Source organism: Macrobrachium rosenbergii, chromosome 22, assembly GCF_040412425.1.
Source record: "Macrobrachium rosenbergii isolate ZJJX-2024 chromosome 22, ASM4041242v1, whole genome shotgun sequence".
Classification (NCBI taxonomy): domain Eukaryota; kingdom Metazoa; phylum Arthropoda; class Malacostraca; order Decapoda; family Palaemonidae; genus Macrobrachium; species Macrobrachium rosenbergii.
Window position 1 is genome coordinate 21,564,566 of NC_089762.1, and position 17,173 is coordinate 21,581,738.

The 17,173-nt window shown below is 40.6% G+C and overlaps 1 protein-coding gene across 14 annotated transcripts in view; it reads right to left on the reverse strand.

The window, feature by feature from the left end:
- Positions 1 to 229: 229 nt before the first annotated feature.
- Positions 230 to 17,173, reverse strand: part of LOC136850629 (zinc finger protein 418-like) — a 191,848-nt gene continuing 174,904 nt past the window's right edge. For 8 of the 14 annotated variants that reach the window (XM_067124337.1, XM_067124335.1, XM_067124338.1 and 5 more), the window contains 4 exons: positions 12,722 to 12,896; positions 11,416 to 11,763; positions 10,234 to 10,371; positions 230 to 1,024 (listed from right to left, as the gene is read on the reverse strand). In XM_067124337.1, coding sequence (XP_066980438.1) covers positions 485 to 1,024; positions 10,234 to 10,371; positions 11,416 to 11,763; positions 12,722 to 12,896 — 1,201 coding nt within the window. In that variant the 3' untranslated portion in view covers positions 230 to 484. The remainder of the gene's footprint in view (positions 1,025 to 10,233; positions 10,372 to 11,415; positions 11,764 to 12,721; positions 12,897 to 17,173) is intronic. The other 6 variants (XM_067124343.1, XM_067124344.1, XM_067124341.1 and 3 more) reach the window with 1 other exon arrangement.

Sequence of the window (17,173 nt, forward strand, 5' to 3'; positions counted from 1 at the left end):
TTAATCCTGATGATTGAAAGATTATTATATCATGTGAAAGTCCCATACTGTATACATTTTCAAAATGAAAACAGCACCAGATACAAGCACTGAAGTCACTTTACAGAGAGCAGTAAAAAAGAAAATTATTTCCAAGCTAAGGAGCAGTCAGTGAAAGTAGTGTCATTTGCCACAATGCCAAGTTTTGCCACAACCAAGAAATCTTGAAGGGTAAATGAAAAGGCAGATGTGGATATCAAGATCAACTATTGTACATACCATCAATAAGGCCAAAAGGACATGCATTAATACATATCAACAATGAGAATGGCAGCACATGAAGATAAAAATGTAATCATTACATTATCTATCAACATAAATCCAATACAAAATTTAATGCAAATAGTAAGTTAAAATCAAGTAGTACAAAATTTCCAATTTAATAAAATAGACATTTATAATATAAAACCAAATTCAAACCATGTTAAAAAAAAAAAATCACAACTCATGATGCATAAGGCTCATAATGTATAGTAGATAATTTTTGCTGACCCACAACTTGTGACTGTTGTGTTAATGGTACAGGGAAACTATTTTGAGAATGGTGGTCTGTAGTTGATGATTCAGCATCTGAATGAGGAATGCATATCACCTGACTAGGGATTTGAGATCCATTCATAACTTGGCCTGTACACTGAGAAACAGAAACTACTCGATTTGCTGGCCGTACGGAAAAGGTGTGTCCAGGCTCAGTAATAGGTTCTTCAAAGACAATCATCTGATGCATGGGCATTAATGATGATTGTAAAACTGGTTGTATAAGTGTGTTCCCCCTTCTTATGTGACAAGAACTGATTGAACTTTGTTCGTGTAGTTGGTGTGGCTCTGTTGGCTCAAGCTCTTCAGAATTTATACATTCTTGGACTGCTGATGCAGAGACAACAATACCAGAAACTGGACCCACTGACATAGTTTCTGCAGCTACAGCATTTGGGTTCATATTTGCTTGAAGCATCTCAGGAGTTAATGTTGTTAAATGTTGAGCCTGAAAAGGTAAAGCAATAATCACATTTATGCCATACAACACAGTACTTTCACACTTTATATAATCTTATGACTAAGACAGTTCAAGTTTTAAATATTCAGTTTGACAAAATAAAATGCAATTAGTTAACAAATGCCTTTTGTTCTGATAAACAAACCTTTGGCCTTTATTTGGGAGCCATCAGTCTTAGGTGTATTATTAGAGCAGTGATTTGGTTGTTGAATCTTCTTAACAAAGGGTGGAAGATGAAGGTGAGTGGGGTTAGCTACCTACTCATCTGCCTGCTTACCCATACTTAATTTCTTTGGATGGCTGTAGGTCAGTATATCTCCACTGCTGTTTTGTTGGGCACAGAAGTAATTGCTTCAGGTTCTTTAAAGCTTGTGTTTTTATTTCTTTTCTTCTTGTTGATACTGTATAGTTAGTAGTCTTTTCATCAGATGAGTTGCAAGATCAATGCAAATATCCTGGTCTAGGGCATGTTTATTCAAATTAATGTTGCCTGTGAATATTAATCTTCATGTTTTTGTTCTTTGAAAAGAGTTGGGATTGTTCACTTTTTGTCCTGTTGATACTGCCCCTTATTGTTCTTCCCTGCTGATACATGTTTGTGGGAGTTTACCAAAGTGAATAGACTGCCCTTTCCTTGGAATAGTCAGGTTCATTCTTGTTGGATGTACCTGTACACTCACTAAGTGCTTGCCCTCATCGCCCTCCCTGCAATAACCAAACCAGACTTTGGAGCTTACCCCTGAGTCATGGAAATTTACTGATGGCTCTCCCACTGATTGTTTCTTGTTGTGGCAGCTAAGGTTACTATGGATGCCATGTTCCTGCTACAGCCAAAGACCCTCCAGCAGCTTTTCCTGCTGTAGAGACTCCTGGGTCTTCACACAGGAACTTTTTAGAGGAACCAAATGTCACATGTAATGGGAACAGCAAAGAAGCACATGCAGGCTGTTAAATCTTTCTCAGTTCTCTCCACCTCCTCACCCTCTTTTGATCTCCCAGTCCCTAGACCATTAGAGAAGCAGGAGGAAAGCTTGGAAGCCCTTTCCCTATTCAAGTCCAGCTGGACTTCCTGGACTTCCCATTGGTGCCACTGTTCCTGGAAAAAGAATGACTGTCATTGGGACTAGTGTTATGTGATGAGGGTAATGACTCTGTCCTCCCTGTAGACTTCTGGACCGAAAAAGTCCATGTTGGTTGACCTACTTCACAGTGCTTCACCAAGCTCATCAGAAATGGTTACCATTCACCAAGACGCTCAGCACACCCTAATCAGTTGCCTATGCTCAGTAAATGTTCCCAGCCATTTTGGACCTCGGTGTGGTACTATTCCCAGTGTTCTGGATAATTAGCTGAACAGCAAGGTTATAGTAGTGCAGTTAGTTATTCACCTGGTTTCAGTACCAGTTCCAACGGTCTAGTTTCTAAGTCTCATCAGGGAGTTGTTGACTAGTTTCAGTTAACATATACAGACTGACTAGGTCTTAATACTCATGCCCATGGGGCTAAAGTTATGCTTTACTCAGTACACTCAGCAATAGCTGATCAGTCTAATGTGTGTAGAGGACCTTTCCAGTTTGCTATTGATGCATGAGTTCTAAATTCTTTGAGTTACAGAGGAGTTAGTTGGACAGCTCTCAGTACTTAGCCTTGTCTGGCAATGATATGATCATGATAACGATTATTTCCTCTAAGGAAACTGGAACTGCAGAGTGAAATTAAAATTGGTGGAGCCAAAAAGACCAAAATGAAATACCTGCCACTGGACTCAGACTATAATTCACTTTCCCCAACATTTGGAATATTTGGAACAGTAATCAGGATGAATTTCCCAGAAGCTGGTACAGTAATAAGTTTGATGCATGGATATCTGTCAACAAACACAAAGCAGCACTTGAAGCAAGCAGATAAATAATAAGGAAGTAGATAGTTCTATAGTCATCCAGGCTGGTCTTGCATACTGTTTCTTGTGTTGGTCTTGCATGCTGTTGCTGGTGAGATGGCACTGCAAGACAGTCATCACTTGAGCTTTCATGGCAATGTTGCCTATGTTGTCTATGGAATTTGCTGTTTAACCTTCCCCCCCCCTCTCTCTCTCTCTCTCTACAAACTGCTGAAAAAGCTTATAGAATGGAAGCTGAATCTGCTTTCTTCTCTTTGACTGATTTCTGTAAAACCAATCTTTTCCTTTGTCTTGATATTTACGACCTGTTTCTCATATTAGTAATTACTGTACCATATTTCCTGCCTGAGGCAGTATGTTCTCTTCCAAAGTTAGAACAGCAAGGTGTTAGCTGCAACTGACACACTTCTGGCTCTCCCTTTTCTTTCCCTCTACATGTTGTATTTAGATGCCCAGGCAGTCCCTGGGTTAAATCGGGTTCTGTTCTGAGGCCACGCTGTAACCCGGAAAACAGCATAACCAGGCAAGTTGCAAGAAAAATGTATAAAAATGAGAAATAAAGTGATAAAAGCCTTACCTTTAATCCTCTGGGTGTACTGTACAGGCAGTCCTCGCTTATCAGTGGCGTCGGTTAATGGCGTTCCAGTTTTACAGCGCTTGGCTAATGACATTGTTAACCAGATTTTGGACAACGGTTAGCAATTTTCAGTGTCGGTAAGCAGTTTATCAGTGTTAGTAAGCAGTTTATTAGCATTTACAATGTCATAAACGCCATTTATTACCATAATTGTCAGCGATTTTTGGTTAGCGGTGCTTGACCGGGAATGGAACCCCTGCTGTTAACTGGGGACTGCCTACAGTATTTGACTTGCATTCTGATGTGGTGTGCATCCAAAAGCCTCCAAATTTTGACTTTATATTGTAGCTGTATGTACTTTTACTGTTCCGTCGTGGCGTGGCGTAAGACGATGACGTAACCTCGGAACATTCGTTGTAATCCAGAACCAATTTTTTTTATAAATATATTTAAAAAGCGATGTATACTCAGAACGGTGTAACCCAGGGACTTCCTGTATATTTGACAGTGAAAGAATCTTCAAGGAAATGGTACATATTGCCTCTTCTTTCAGTTACTGTCAGGTAGCTCATTGTTTCTAGCAGTTTCATGATTCTTTCACATCTATAATGTTTTGATAAATTCATTCTTTGGACAAATTGAACTATTCTTTTGAAAATACTACTGTACACTGTGATATTGATCATAACTTCTGTGAGTAAGACACACAATTCCACTACCTCTAATTTCTCCAATTTATGGTAACTTTTCACTCAGCTGGTGACCACCTGTATCAAAAGAGCATCCCTATTCAGCCTGCCTCTTCTGTGGAGTATAAGCAAGTTACTGAGCCTTTAGTGCCAACTCCATGAAAGGTTCAAACAAAGTCTACTGATGCTTGGGCATGGCATAAATATGTTTTCCTTGATTCTCAAGTGTCACATTCCAGGTTCACTTTCCTTTGCTTAATTGTTATTATGGATCTGGCTACTGATAGACAACTGCCAACTCATGCCCAAATGCTTTCAATCTGGTCTTTGGCACCACACATTCTGAGTTTGAAATGGTTAGATGTGATTTGTAGGTGGGAAGAGAAAATTTCCTATCTCTAACTGAATGAGACTTCATTCAGGAAGGCACAAGATGGATCTGTAACTTTTCAACTTGGAGAGGCATCCTAAATCTCCTCAAGTAGCTTCAGCAGCAGAACCCAGATTCAGTGTGAAGATGGAGGAGCCTTGCATGACTTCTGACCTACTGTTAGCTCTGGCCATGGAGGCTGTCCTTGAGAACCCCTAGAACAACATGAGAGGTAAAGGTTTGAGGGCTGGCTATGATAATAAAAACCAATGGTGACTACTCACAGTCTCTTCATGCCATTTTTGTGAAGACATGTTTCTCTACCTATGTTAATTTACCAACAGCTAGAACTGAAGCACTAACAAGGAATTTTGATTCTAGGCTTTCATTCATTATTACTACTGCAGAGATGGAGTCTAACAAAAAATTTCTGGCAAGAAATGTCATTCCTGGCCCATTGTCAAGAGCGGGTACTGGGAATTATCGGCAGTTTAATTCACAGAACCTACAAGAGTCCTGAATGTTTATGAAAAGGCTAGTGGCATCCTCAAGTGGTGCCTCTTTTAAAAAAATGTTTATAGCCAGCTCTTTTACTAACATGGTAGTGATGATTACAGACCCATTCTTGAGGAGCCTTTCCTTTGATCAAATAGTTGATGGAGAGGCTCGGCACAACAGCAACAAGGTCTGCCATGAGGCTGATAAGCATAACAATTACTGTTCATCCCTAACAGTCTCCTGATAGTTGGTCATTGAGACTACTGCATATAGCCTCTACTTCCTATGTGAAGAATAAGACATCCTCCTAAATACTCTGGAGCCTCAGCAAGCTCTTACTTTGCTACAACCACCAAGGCATCCAAGAATAGTTCCTTGCTCTTGAGAACATGGTGAGGGCGATAGTAGAAATAGGACCACCACAGGAATCTCCAAGGCTTTTATAGTCACCTTTCTGTAGTCCCAGATGCCTTGCAAAGATGGAGCCCACTGTTGACCTCAGCCCTTTGAACCACCATCTTCATGAGATGACTTTCTGGGTGGTGTTGGTAGCACTGGTTCATTGCTCCATCAGAAAAGGGGCCATTTTAGTATCTGCAATCCTTGATGAACTTGCTTTCGGTCCCTGCCCACCAATCTTCCATGAACTGCCTCTAGTGTGTGATGTATAAGATTCTCCAATTCAAGATTCTGTGCTCTGGGCAGACCACAAACCAGACAGTATTTACTGACATATTTGCCCCACTTGCTATCTGAGCTCACAGGAGTGGGGACAGATGGCTGAGGCACCACAAGAACTGGCTGTGGATGGCAGCCACAGCTCCAGATTTGCTGGTATTGTTGTGAAAACTCAAACATCTTAAAACTGGTGATTTTATGACACTGCCTTTTGCCATTTCACACTTTAAAAACTGTTCTTAAGACAATGTTAATATTCTTTCTTAGCCAATCAGGGCCCTAAAGTTTTTGCTTTAAAGAATCAGAAACTTTAGATAAGGCACAAATAGTTTTTTCCATCCACAGGAAAACTGAGAGGCCCATAACAAGAAATAGTCCCTCACTGGCTTAAGTATGAGACATCACCAGTTTGCCAACATTTGGAACTTTGAGGTGTTGTCTGACATCACTGCTACTGGCTTGCCGAAGGTCACTTCTGCGAATGATTGAAGGGCCCAGTGTACTGCCGTCAGTTCTCTCATGTTGATGTGTAGGAGCTTCTCTTTCGGAAACTAGACTCCCGAGACTTCCATGTCTCCCAGAAGAGCTCCCCAACCCAGATCTGAAGCACCTGAGTACAATGAAAGGTTGAGGCCTGGTGGATGGAGACTTCCCTTCCAAGAGACGTTCTTCTGCAAGCCACCATCTCAAGTCTTCTTTGATTTCCGGAGTGATCAGAAAGACGAACGAGTCCGGGTGGGTTTTCCTCTTCCAGTTGGCCTTCAGGAAGAGCTGTACCCTAATATAAAGCCTCCCCAGGCTTATGAACTTCTTGATGGATGTGAGGGTTCCCAAAAGGCTCATCTAACTGTTGGCTGAGCAGGACTTGAGAGTGAGGAAGTCACACATTTTGAAGACACGATTGTACTCTTTTGGGGGACGGAAAAACCTGAAAATTCAGAGTCTATCATCATCCCCAAATAAAGAATCACTTGAGGTGGAGACAATTGTGATTTCTTCTCACTGATGAGTAATCCCAGATCTTGGGCCAGAAGAAGGGTCTTCTGAAGGTCCTCTGTGCACTGTTTCTTCGATGGAGGACATAGGAGCCAGTCATCTAGAGAGAGGGATGTACCGATCCCCATGAGATGAAGCCACTTCGCAAGAGGGGTGAGAATACGAGTGAATACTTTAGGAACTATAGGGAGGCCAAAACACATAGCTCGAAATTGGAAGACTATTCTGGAACACAAATCTGAGGTACTTCCTGCTGTCTTGGTGTACTGGGATATGAAAGTAGGCATCCTCCATATTGATGGTCACCATCCAATCCCCCAGTTGGATGGACGAGAGAACTGACTGATTTGTTTCCATCTTGAATTTTGTCTTCTGAACGAAGACATTCAGGGCACTGACATCCAGGACAGGTCTCCATCCCCCGGACGACTTGGGGACCACAAAAAGATGGTTGTAGAACCCTGGAGTGTTGACATCTTCGACCATCTAAATTTACAGCTCTTTTCGTGAGAAGAGCCGACATCTCTTCCGCAAGCACCGAAAACCTCTCGGAGCCTAGGGAGTAGGCTGTCAATGTGATGGGTGTTGACACTAAAGGAGGGTTCTCCCTGAATGGGATAGAGTACCCCTCTCTAAGTACTATTGAGATCCACTGGTCTATTCCTCTGGGTTCCCATTTCTCCCAAAAGTGTAGGAGTCTTGCACCTATTGGCACACGGAGGACTGGATTCTTATTTACGAGAGGAAGGCTTTGAAGGAGCCGTTTTGGCTGGGCGTGCAGGAAGCAGATTGGAGTGCAGTCTAGCGTAGAATCTTGTCTTGTTGCCCCGAAAGGGCTGCTGCTGCAAAGGAGGGGTTGACTTCGTAGTGAAAGAAGGAAGGTCCTTGGAGCATTTGGCTGACTGGGCTAACAAATCCTGCGTCGATTTTTTCCTGTAGCTCCGATGCTATTTCTTGGACCTTGGCTTGAGGGAAGAGGTGCATGTGGTCCACAGGAAAAAAGAGAAATGCCGACTTCTGAGGTGTAGTTACACCTTAGGTGGTAAAAGAGCACCAATGTTCACGTTTCTTCAGGACACCTGTCATGAATAAAGAAGCTAGCTCCATCAAGCCTCCCTGATAGCTTTATCTGCGCAGGATAAAATCCCCAGCTAGTCTGCAGACAAGTCCTCTGACATATCCTCGCAGCCTTTGATTTTCTTTTCCAGTTCTCCCACAGTTCAGTCCAAAAAGATTGGGACCTCAAAAACCTTAAACATATTCTTGATAATGTGGCCAAGCTCGTTGTCGAGAACATGGCTGAAGCAAAGGCTGACCTCCTATTAGAGTCAATCAGACAGAAGGCAGTGCACTCCCAAGGAGGGAGCTTCTCCTGTAGCATACGCTTGGTATCTCTTAGAACCGAGACGGGCTGGTGAAGTGCAGATGGCCGCTTTGCCCTGCTCTCTCTTGTCCGAGAGCCAAAAGTCCATTTCCCTCAAGGCTTTCCTGGATGAGGAAGACAAGACCATCTTGGGAAGCCTGGAGAGTCAAAAGGCTGGTTCCTCATATAGAAAGCGGAGGCAGGGGAAGTCGGGGTTGCAGGTGAGAAAAAGAATGGAAAGGCAACCAAAAAATACCTAAGGAGGTTGGAGAAGGGCATGGAAGGAGGAGGCTGGTCTAATACCTCTTCCTCTAAAGAAATTGGTGAAGGCGCCAAATCAAGGGATCCTGTGTTACTACTTGATTTGTCTACAAGAGGTTCATAATTTCGTCCAAACGGCGCTGAGTAAGATCTGTCAGCGAAGTACGCTGTACAGGGCCAATAGCAGATGAAGGAATCAATGGTAGAGAGGGCGCCAGGCACTCAGTTGGGCGCTCAGGGGGTGATGCTGGAAGATTTGAGTTTGGCTCCAGACAAACAGGAGTTGGCGCTGGGCAAGCAAAAGTTGGCTCCGGGCACTCGGTGGGCGCTTAGCATTCAGTTGGTGCTGGGCAGTTGATGGGCACTCGGTGGGCGCTAAGCACTCGGGAGCAGCTAAATATTCTGAATCCGGTGTGTGTTTATCAGATGAGGATGGACGCTTCCATGAGAAGGGTGGGTGCTTGGGTGGCGAATACTGTCGATGGGGAGAAGATCATTCAGGGCTAGCCCACAAACTACAGAAAGGCCATGGACTGCACTCAGTATCCTTTGCACACTTGCAAGGAGTTGGGGAAGCCCGGTCAGTGACTGTTACGCGCCCCTTGAGAGGATGAGAGATCTCGTAAAAGTGCCCTCGGTGCCTCTTGTCTGAATCGGAGTCCAAAGAACTAAAAGAAAGGTCATGAACTTCCTTATGGATGCCTTTCCAGCGGCTGTCCACCAAGTCCCCAGGACCGTCCATCAGGCTCGGTTGAGAGGGCACCTACCTGTGGGCAAACCCCACCAACCTCCCTTGGACTACCAGTATGCCTTCTCCCTGGTGCATGGGAGCCTGGCAGTGACCTTGGTCTAGGAGCGCCGGCAGGACAAGTATACACCTCCTCTACTAACACTTGCACTTTTAACACTGGCTTGGTCCATAAACACTTTAAGCAATCTACTTAACTGTTCCATAATCGACACAATGAGCCCAAAACTTCATATCAACACGGGCTTCTAGGCTAGCAATGGTGTTAGGCTTGGAAGCATGGGGGCCAGGTGAAGGAGTAGGTTGGATAGGTAGAGGACTGGTTAAAGGGGAAATAAGAGCAGGAGAGTGAGACAGAACAGGTAAATTGGTAATTGCCAATTTAGGAGAACATCCTACATTAGCTAAATTTCCTAGCCTCGGCTCTAAGAGCCGCTTTTCTCTTACTGTCTCGCTCTAACTTATCTAAATGAGATTTTAAAGTTTTCCACCTACCTTGATTCCAGGCCCTACACTCGATACATGTCAAATCAATAGAGCAAGTTTGTCCCCTACAATTAGTACAGATTGTGTGGGAGTCATAAGATACTAGAAGAGCTAGTGTTGGATATCGTCGTGAAAAGTCAAAATTGGAAATAATTCACTAATACTGAGTCTAATGAATTATAGGCTATTTGAAAATAGCTTAAATGTTACCAAAAGTTTGGAATATGTCACCAAACGGAGACAGAGCACCCATCCCGCAACCATCTCAAAACAACAGCTGCTGTGACAACAGAACTATAGTCACCAACTGGCAGAAATGGACCGATGCTATTCAGTAGTGTTGTACCCTTCCTCCCCCAATAATGGGCGGGACCTAGTCACGTACACTAAAACAATCGAATGTTACTGCGAATTTCAAATTTTTAGCTGCCGCACAAGTTAGAAACATATGCTATGTAATTACTTGATAAGTTGCATATATAAAAATCTGGATTTCAACACTTGTTTTAAATTTTTGGAATCTTGGAGATGCAATGACATTTGCTGATTAGGTACATTTTCTACTGTGCAAGCTGAAAGTCAAAATAACAATTTGAACATATGCCCAAAGACCCTTATGACACAAATTTACCTTCTTTGTAGATGTTTTGTAGGCAATGCACAAGGATATACATTTCTTGTCTTTTGTGCTAGTCATGTCCAGAAATCTCATTTTAGCAGTCAGCTTAAATCTTTCACGCCAAAACTGAGATTCAGGGCTTAATTTTTTCTAAAAAAAAAAAAAAAAATTTTAATACAAACCTATAACTCACTGCCATTCCTTCCTGCCCATATCCCAGTTGTAAAAGGCTAAGACAATAAACAACCTGCTTTTCAGTATTTCAATTTTTTTACAACTAAACAACCTACTTTTCAGTATTTCAAACATTTTTTAAAACTGTGTGGCTATTTTTATTTTATGACCAAATCTTCCATGTGGTGCTTCATTTATTATGTTACTACTGTACCAAGTATTTTAGTATCTGTTCCACTAAATCTTATGCAAAAAAATCAACAATCTCCTACAAAAATTGTGTAGCTCTGCAATTCCTCATAGTATACAGGCAGTCCCCAGTTTATGACGGGGTTCCGTTCCTACGCCGCATCGTAAGCCAAAAAATCATCAAAAATCGTAAAAAATCCCCCAAAACTTTACTTTTAGTGCTTTTGGTGCACTGAAAACAATGTAAACTGCATTTTTGTTGAGTTTTCATCAATAAAACCTCCAAATTTTATTATTCTGCCAATCTGGAGCCATATTTCTTCCGTCGGATTGGCGTCGTAACCCTGGACCATGCATCGTAAACCGGGAAATAACTTCTGATGATTATATTTGAAAAGCGCCGTAACCTCGGAACGTCGTAAACCGGGGACTGCCTGCAAACCCCCTGTATTCGTGGGGGATGCATACCACACCACTCCCCCGCGAATAGCTAAAATCCGCGAATACTTAAAACACATCTAAAAACACTTAGAACTGCCTATTTTGATAGCTCAAACACACAAAGAAAAAAATTCTAAAAATGCTTATACCTGAGTATTTTAATAGTTTTATCACAAAAAGTGCATTTAGTCATGAAAATGATATGAAAATACAGTAATTTGTGAATATTTCTCAGTGAAAAATACAGCGAATGGGCGAATTTTCCGCGAATCATGAGAACGCGAATACAGGGGGTTTACTGTACACCAGTACAATGTTTTCAAGAAATCTGCACAAATTTATTACAAGCATTCCAATTAGTGTATGACATGGGCATAAAGAGAGACTGACCGTGTAAACATCAGCTGGTGGGAGTTGAACATCTTTGGTAGATCCATGAGCACTCTCCACAGAATTCTCACTCAAACTTGATGGTATTCCAGAATTTCCAGAATCTATCACAGCACCTGTCTCATGTAAATTACTTGCCAGGTTACATATTTTCCTTGGCATCAATGTAGTTGTTGCCAAGCTCTTAACCAAACTACCAGCTACTATACTGTCATCTTGGACAATTAGGGAAGTGACATTTTCAGTTTCTTTTACTTGTACTCCAAAGCTGGTTTTGATTTTTGAGTCTTTTGATTCTTTGCTGTCTTTTAAATCTACAATTCCATGGCTAGTTGCATGTCGCTTAACCTAAAATAACAATTTCAAATATTAATAAACAGTATTCTCTATTAGTAAAACATGGACACCAAATCTAATCAGTATATAGAAGTAAAATATAAAATTTTAAGCACATATTACTTGACTATAAAATTTTAAGCACTTATATTACTTGACTATTAAAGTGAAAACTGATTATATGTTAGTTTTACAAGTTTAATCATTGCTATTTTATTTTTATTTTCTGCATTAGTGAAATGGTATGGGCATTACAAAATGTACAAAAAGCACATGTAATTTTATAAGATGTTTTTATAGCAAAAAATTCTTTGTGTTTAAAAGTATCTGTTCATGTTGTGACGTTACAGGAAGTGACATCATGGGACAACAAATGGCAGGAGGGAGCAAAATGTAAACAAATGCAGGTGGGAGTGTTGAAAAGACTGTGGTGTGGTAGAGAGAGCTCTCTGATGGTTAGGTTGTAAATTTTGGGTTATAAGTCTGTTTTGTGGTTTTTTGCAGTCATAAGCTAGATTATAAAAGAAGAACAACATGAACAGGTGGGTGTATTGTATAACTAGCATTTTTGGATGGGTTAGGCTAGGAAAACTTTCAAAAACTACTTCTATCAAGTCAATACAAGAAGAAATAAACTTATAGAAAATTAAGACTAATTTATAAGGAATTACAGGCAGTCCCCCGTTAATGGCCGGCGCGGTTAACAGTGATCCAGTTTTATGGCGCTTGTCTAGTGACGAAAATCTGCAATTTTCGGTGCCGAAAATCGTCGATTTCCGCTTATCGGCACAGATAACTGGGTATTGGCGCCAATACATACCTAATAGAGGCACCGATAACCGAAAATCGGCGCTTTTCGGCGCTGATAAGACCCGAAAATCACCGATTTTCGGTTATCATCACACCCTCAGAAACGAAACCCCGCCGATAACCGGGGACTGCCTGTATTACCAAAGTATCTGAGTAGTACCTTATAAATACTTGGGAACATTCGGCCACAGACTTTACAAGGATAACGTTTGCGTTCTCTTATCCCCATGTGCACACCTCGAATATGACGATACAGGTCACTGCTCATAACGAAAGTTTTGCCACAGTCTTTACATGCATGATGAACTGAACTGTGCATCTTCCGCATATGATATCTGTAAAAATGACAAAATTTAAATGAAGCTGAAATTCAATGTTTACATGAAATGTACAAGGGCAGAATTCAAATACAAAAACAGGTTTTGACGTAGGAAAAACCTATTTTTGGTAGTCGCTGTTGATTCCTCAAGGCGTTACCTTCCATGGTCTACCAGAGCTCCATGGTGACCAAACTAATATCAAAGAATTCTCTTCTAGGTGGTCTTTTGGCCAGATATTGTGTCGTAATGATTAACCCTTAAAAGCCTACTGGACGTATCATACGTTGACTAAAATTGTCTGTTGGGTGCCAAGTGGACGTACCGTACGTCGACTACAAAAAATTTCAACCTTCGGTCAACTTTGACTCGACCAAAATGGTCGAAAAACGCAATTGTAAGCTAAAACTCTTACATTCTAGTAATATTCAATCATGTACCTTCATTTTACAACAAATTGGAAGTCTCTAGCACAGTATTTCGATTTATGGTGAATTTTTGAAAAAAACTTTTTTCTTACGCCCGTGCGGTAACTCGGCCGAAAATTTAAGAAATTCTTTCGTCATTTTGTCGTAATTTTTGCACTGTTCTATATTAGCCGTTACATAAAGTTTATACATGAAAATGTGTGCAATTTCATGTAAAATACAGCAAAATACAACCCATGGTTGTAGCTTTTATCAGTTTGGAAGTATTTTCATATAAACCACGATAACTGCCAAAATTTCAACCTTCGGTCAATTTTGACTCGACCGAAATGGTAAAAAAACGCAATTGTAAGCTAAAAATCTTACATTCTAGTAATATTCAATCATTTACCTTCATTTTGCAACAAATTGGAAGTCTGTAGCACAATATTTCGATTTATGGTGAATTTTTGAAAAAAACCTTTTCCTTACGTCCGAGCCAGAAATTCTTTTGTCACGTTGTCGTAATGTTTGCTTCGTTTTATATTAGTCGTTACATAAAGTTTTATATATGGAAATGTGCGCAATTTCATGTAGAATACAACAGAAAATAACTCATGGTTGTAGCTTTTATCAGTTTTGAAATATTTTCATATAAATCACGATAACTGCCAAAATTTCAACCTTCGGTCAACTTTAACTTTCGACCGAAATGGTAAAAACGCAATTGTAAGCTAAAACTCTTACATTCTAGTAATATTCAATCGTTTACCTTCATTTTGCAATAAATTGGAAGTCTCTAGCACAATATTTCGATTTATGGTGAATTTTTGAAAAAACATTTTCCTTACGTCTCTTGCTGGTAACTCGGCCGAACATCTCAGAAATTCTTTCGTCACGTTGTCATAATATTTTCACCATTTTATATTAGTTGTTACATAAAGTTTTATATATGAAAATGTGCGCAATTTCATGTACAATACAACAGAAAATAACTCATGGTTGTAGCTTTTATCAGTTTTGAAATATTTTCATATAAATCACGATAAATAGAAAAAATTCGACTTTCGGTCAACTTTAACTCGACCGAAATAGTAGAAAACTGCAATTGTAAGCTAAATCACTTACAGTCTAGTAATATTCAAACAATTAGCTTCATTTTTCAACAAACGGGAAGTCTCTAGCACAATATTTCGATTTATGGTGAATTTTTTAAAAAAACATTTTTTTACGTCCGCTCGTTATGAATTCATGCATCATTTTGTGATAATATTTTCTCTGTGTTGCTTTGATTGTTTTACAATTTGTTATATACCAAAATTATCGCAATTTAGTGTACAATACAAAGAAAAACAAAATAACCCGTTAGCTTTAACCGTTTTGCTCACAGTGCGATTTGTATAAAATTATATATGAAAAATTTTTTTTGTGCGGTCATATATTTCAATATTTATATATGATAATGATATTTTTTCATTTCTGATGGTTGCATACTAAACTTCAGGCAATGACAAAACGAAGGAGCCAAAATTTAACTCTTAATCTTAAAAACTAAGCGTGCTGTGAATTTTTGAAAATAACTTTTTTTCAGCTTCGGCGCTAACTCACCGATCGCCGCCGGCATACGGGAGACGTTTTTGTAAATAGAGGCTCGGCGTTTAAGGGTTAACATTATAACACATGATGGAATATATAATGGACTCAAAGATAAGACGGCACTTTCCCTTATCTTCAGCGAAGCTGAACCCAGTTTTCCAACATCAAAAGTACCTGCAAGAAAGATTAGTGACTATTGCGCATGCGCATCCGCCCTCTTGTTTACAACCGGGCCATTAAAAGACCAAGGAGCCATTACTCTCTGTTGGTCAATGCAGGGTTGATCCCTTTGCCCAAATCCCATGCCTTTTCGTCAGGGAAGTGGGAGGGTTTTGAGGACTCAAAGCGACTACCAAAAATAGGTTTTTCCTACGTCAAAACCCGTTTTTTGATAGCGTAGTCGCTGTTTCGTCCTCAAGGAGCTTTACAAAAGAAATTGACAGGTGATGAAAAAGGCTTAAGCTCTCGCTTTTTAATCCCAACACCCCAAAGGAAATAGCATTTCCGGTCCAAGGTCAAGCCACAGATTTCAAGTCCCATTCTTTATTCCAAATACTTTTCAGGTTTTGATACCAAGGAACAAGAAACTATACACGAACTTACGTTTTAGGATGTAGTTCTACAGTGGCTTACCTAAGCATGCTAGGTTTTGTTGTAGTACTGTCACCCATCTCCCAGCGATAATTAGCATACTCACCGTCAATATGACCCCTGGTGTTCTGCCGCAGCACCTAGGGGTTAAGACTAACTATGCCACCCACTGATACAGTGTAGTCGAATTTGTTCAAACATGTGGCAGTGATTTAACTGATGACCACCCTATACATTTGGAGAATTCTTTGAAAGAGACATTTCTGAAGAAGGCCAAAGACGTACTTACTTTCCTAACATCATGTGACCTATGGAAAGAGTGTGGATTTCCCTTTTTAATGAGAAAACACTACAATCATTCTCAGTCTTTGTAGGGAGAGTGGTTAGTTTGTGCTAGGGTGTAGGAAAATAGGACCTTCTGGGGTGTTTGCCGTGACTTCTAGGTAAACCTTAAGTGCTTGAACCGGGCGTAATGTCTGCTAAACTGAATTTTCTTATAAGAATGGATTTCCTTTTTAAAGGATCCATATTCTTGGCCAGGAATGATGGGCCAGGGGACAATAATTATTGATGGTCAACTATTTGCATGATGCATTGTCCCCATCTAAGAGAGCCCAGTTCACTAATACTGTAAGAGCTCCTGATGCTAATACAATCAAGAAGATCACCTTTTGTAGCCTGTGCGTTGTGGTTGTATTGGGTCCACTGAATTGAGGGGTTGATAGAAGTCTAAGCACCTTATTCAGGGACCAAGCAATTGGAAGCCTTTCGGGAGTGGGCCTTTGTAGAGCAAAAGACTGCAGAAGGGAAGTGACAACTTCTATACTAGAGTCAATCCCGAATCCATAAAGGAAGGGTTCCGTTAATGCAGCCTTGTATGCCATGACTGTTGTAACCACAAGGAATTTGTCTTCAAAAGGGTATATAAGAAAAAAAAGGTACTACAGAAATCTCAACTGGGTCTCGGTATGGATATAATCTAACCATATCTTCCATATGGACTGGTAATGCTGGATAGAAGTCCGTAATCTTTGCATTAGGTACCTAGCAATGTTGAGTGAGTAATTATCATGATAGGTATTTTTTTTTTAAATCTATACGTGAAGGTCTCGGCTTAGAAAAGAGAGACTTTCCCTCCTACTGTCTGGGATGGAACAGCGGACGACAGTCGAATTGATCTTTTTGTCCGTTGTTGAAGTAATAGGAACCAATGCCTGTTTGGCCAATATGGGGCTATTAAGTACACTATTCCTATGAAGGTTAGAAGTTTGCTCAAAACCTTTGAAATCTGGGACAGTGGAGGAAAAATTATCGTCCTCCCCTTGTTCCAGTCTTAAGGAAGGCATCTCTTGCTGTTGCTTGACTGTCTAGGTTTGGAGACACATACATTAAGAGTTTGTGATTCTGGTAAGTGGCGAACAGGTCCACTTCCGGTTGTGGAAGCATGTTGGCTATTATTTGAAAAGAGTGGCTGTCCAACATCCACTCTGTTAAGGCTGTTGTTTTCCTTGACAGAGTCTGCTATTACAATGAGACCCCCCGTGAGGTGAACTGCAGACATGTGCCACTTCCTTGCTTGCGCCATCCGAAGGGTGCTAACGTTACCATATTGAGAGGAGGTGAATGTGATCCAGACCTCTTGATGTAGGATATTGTGGTTATGTTCTCTCTCTTCTGGAGGTTTGAGTTTTTTGAGAGACA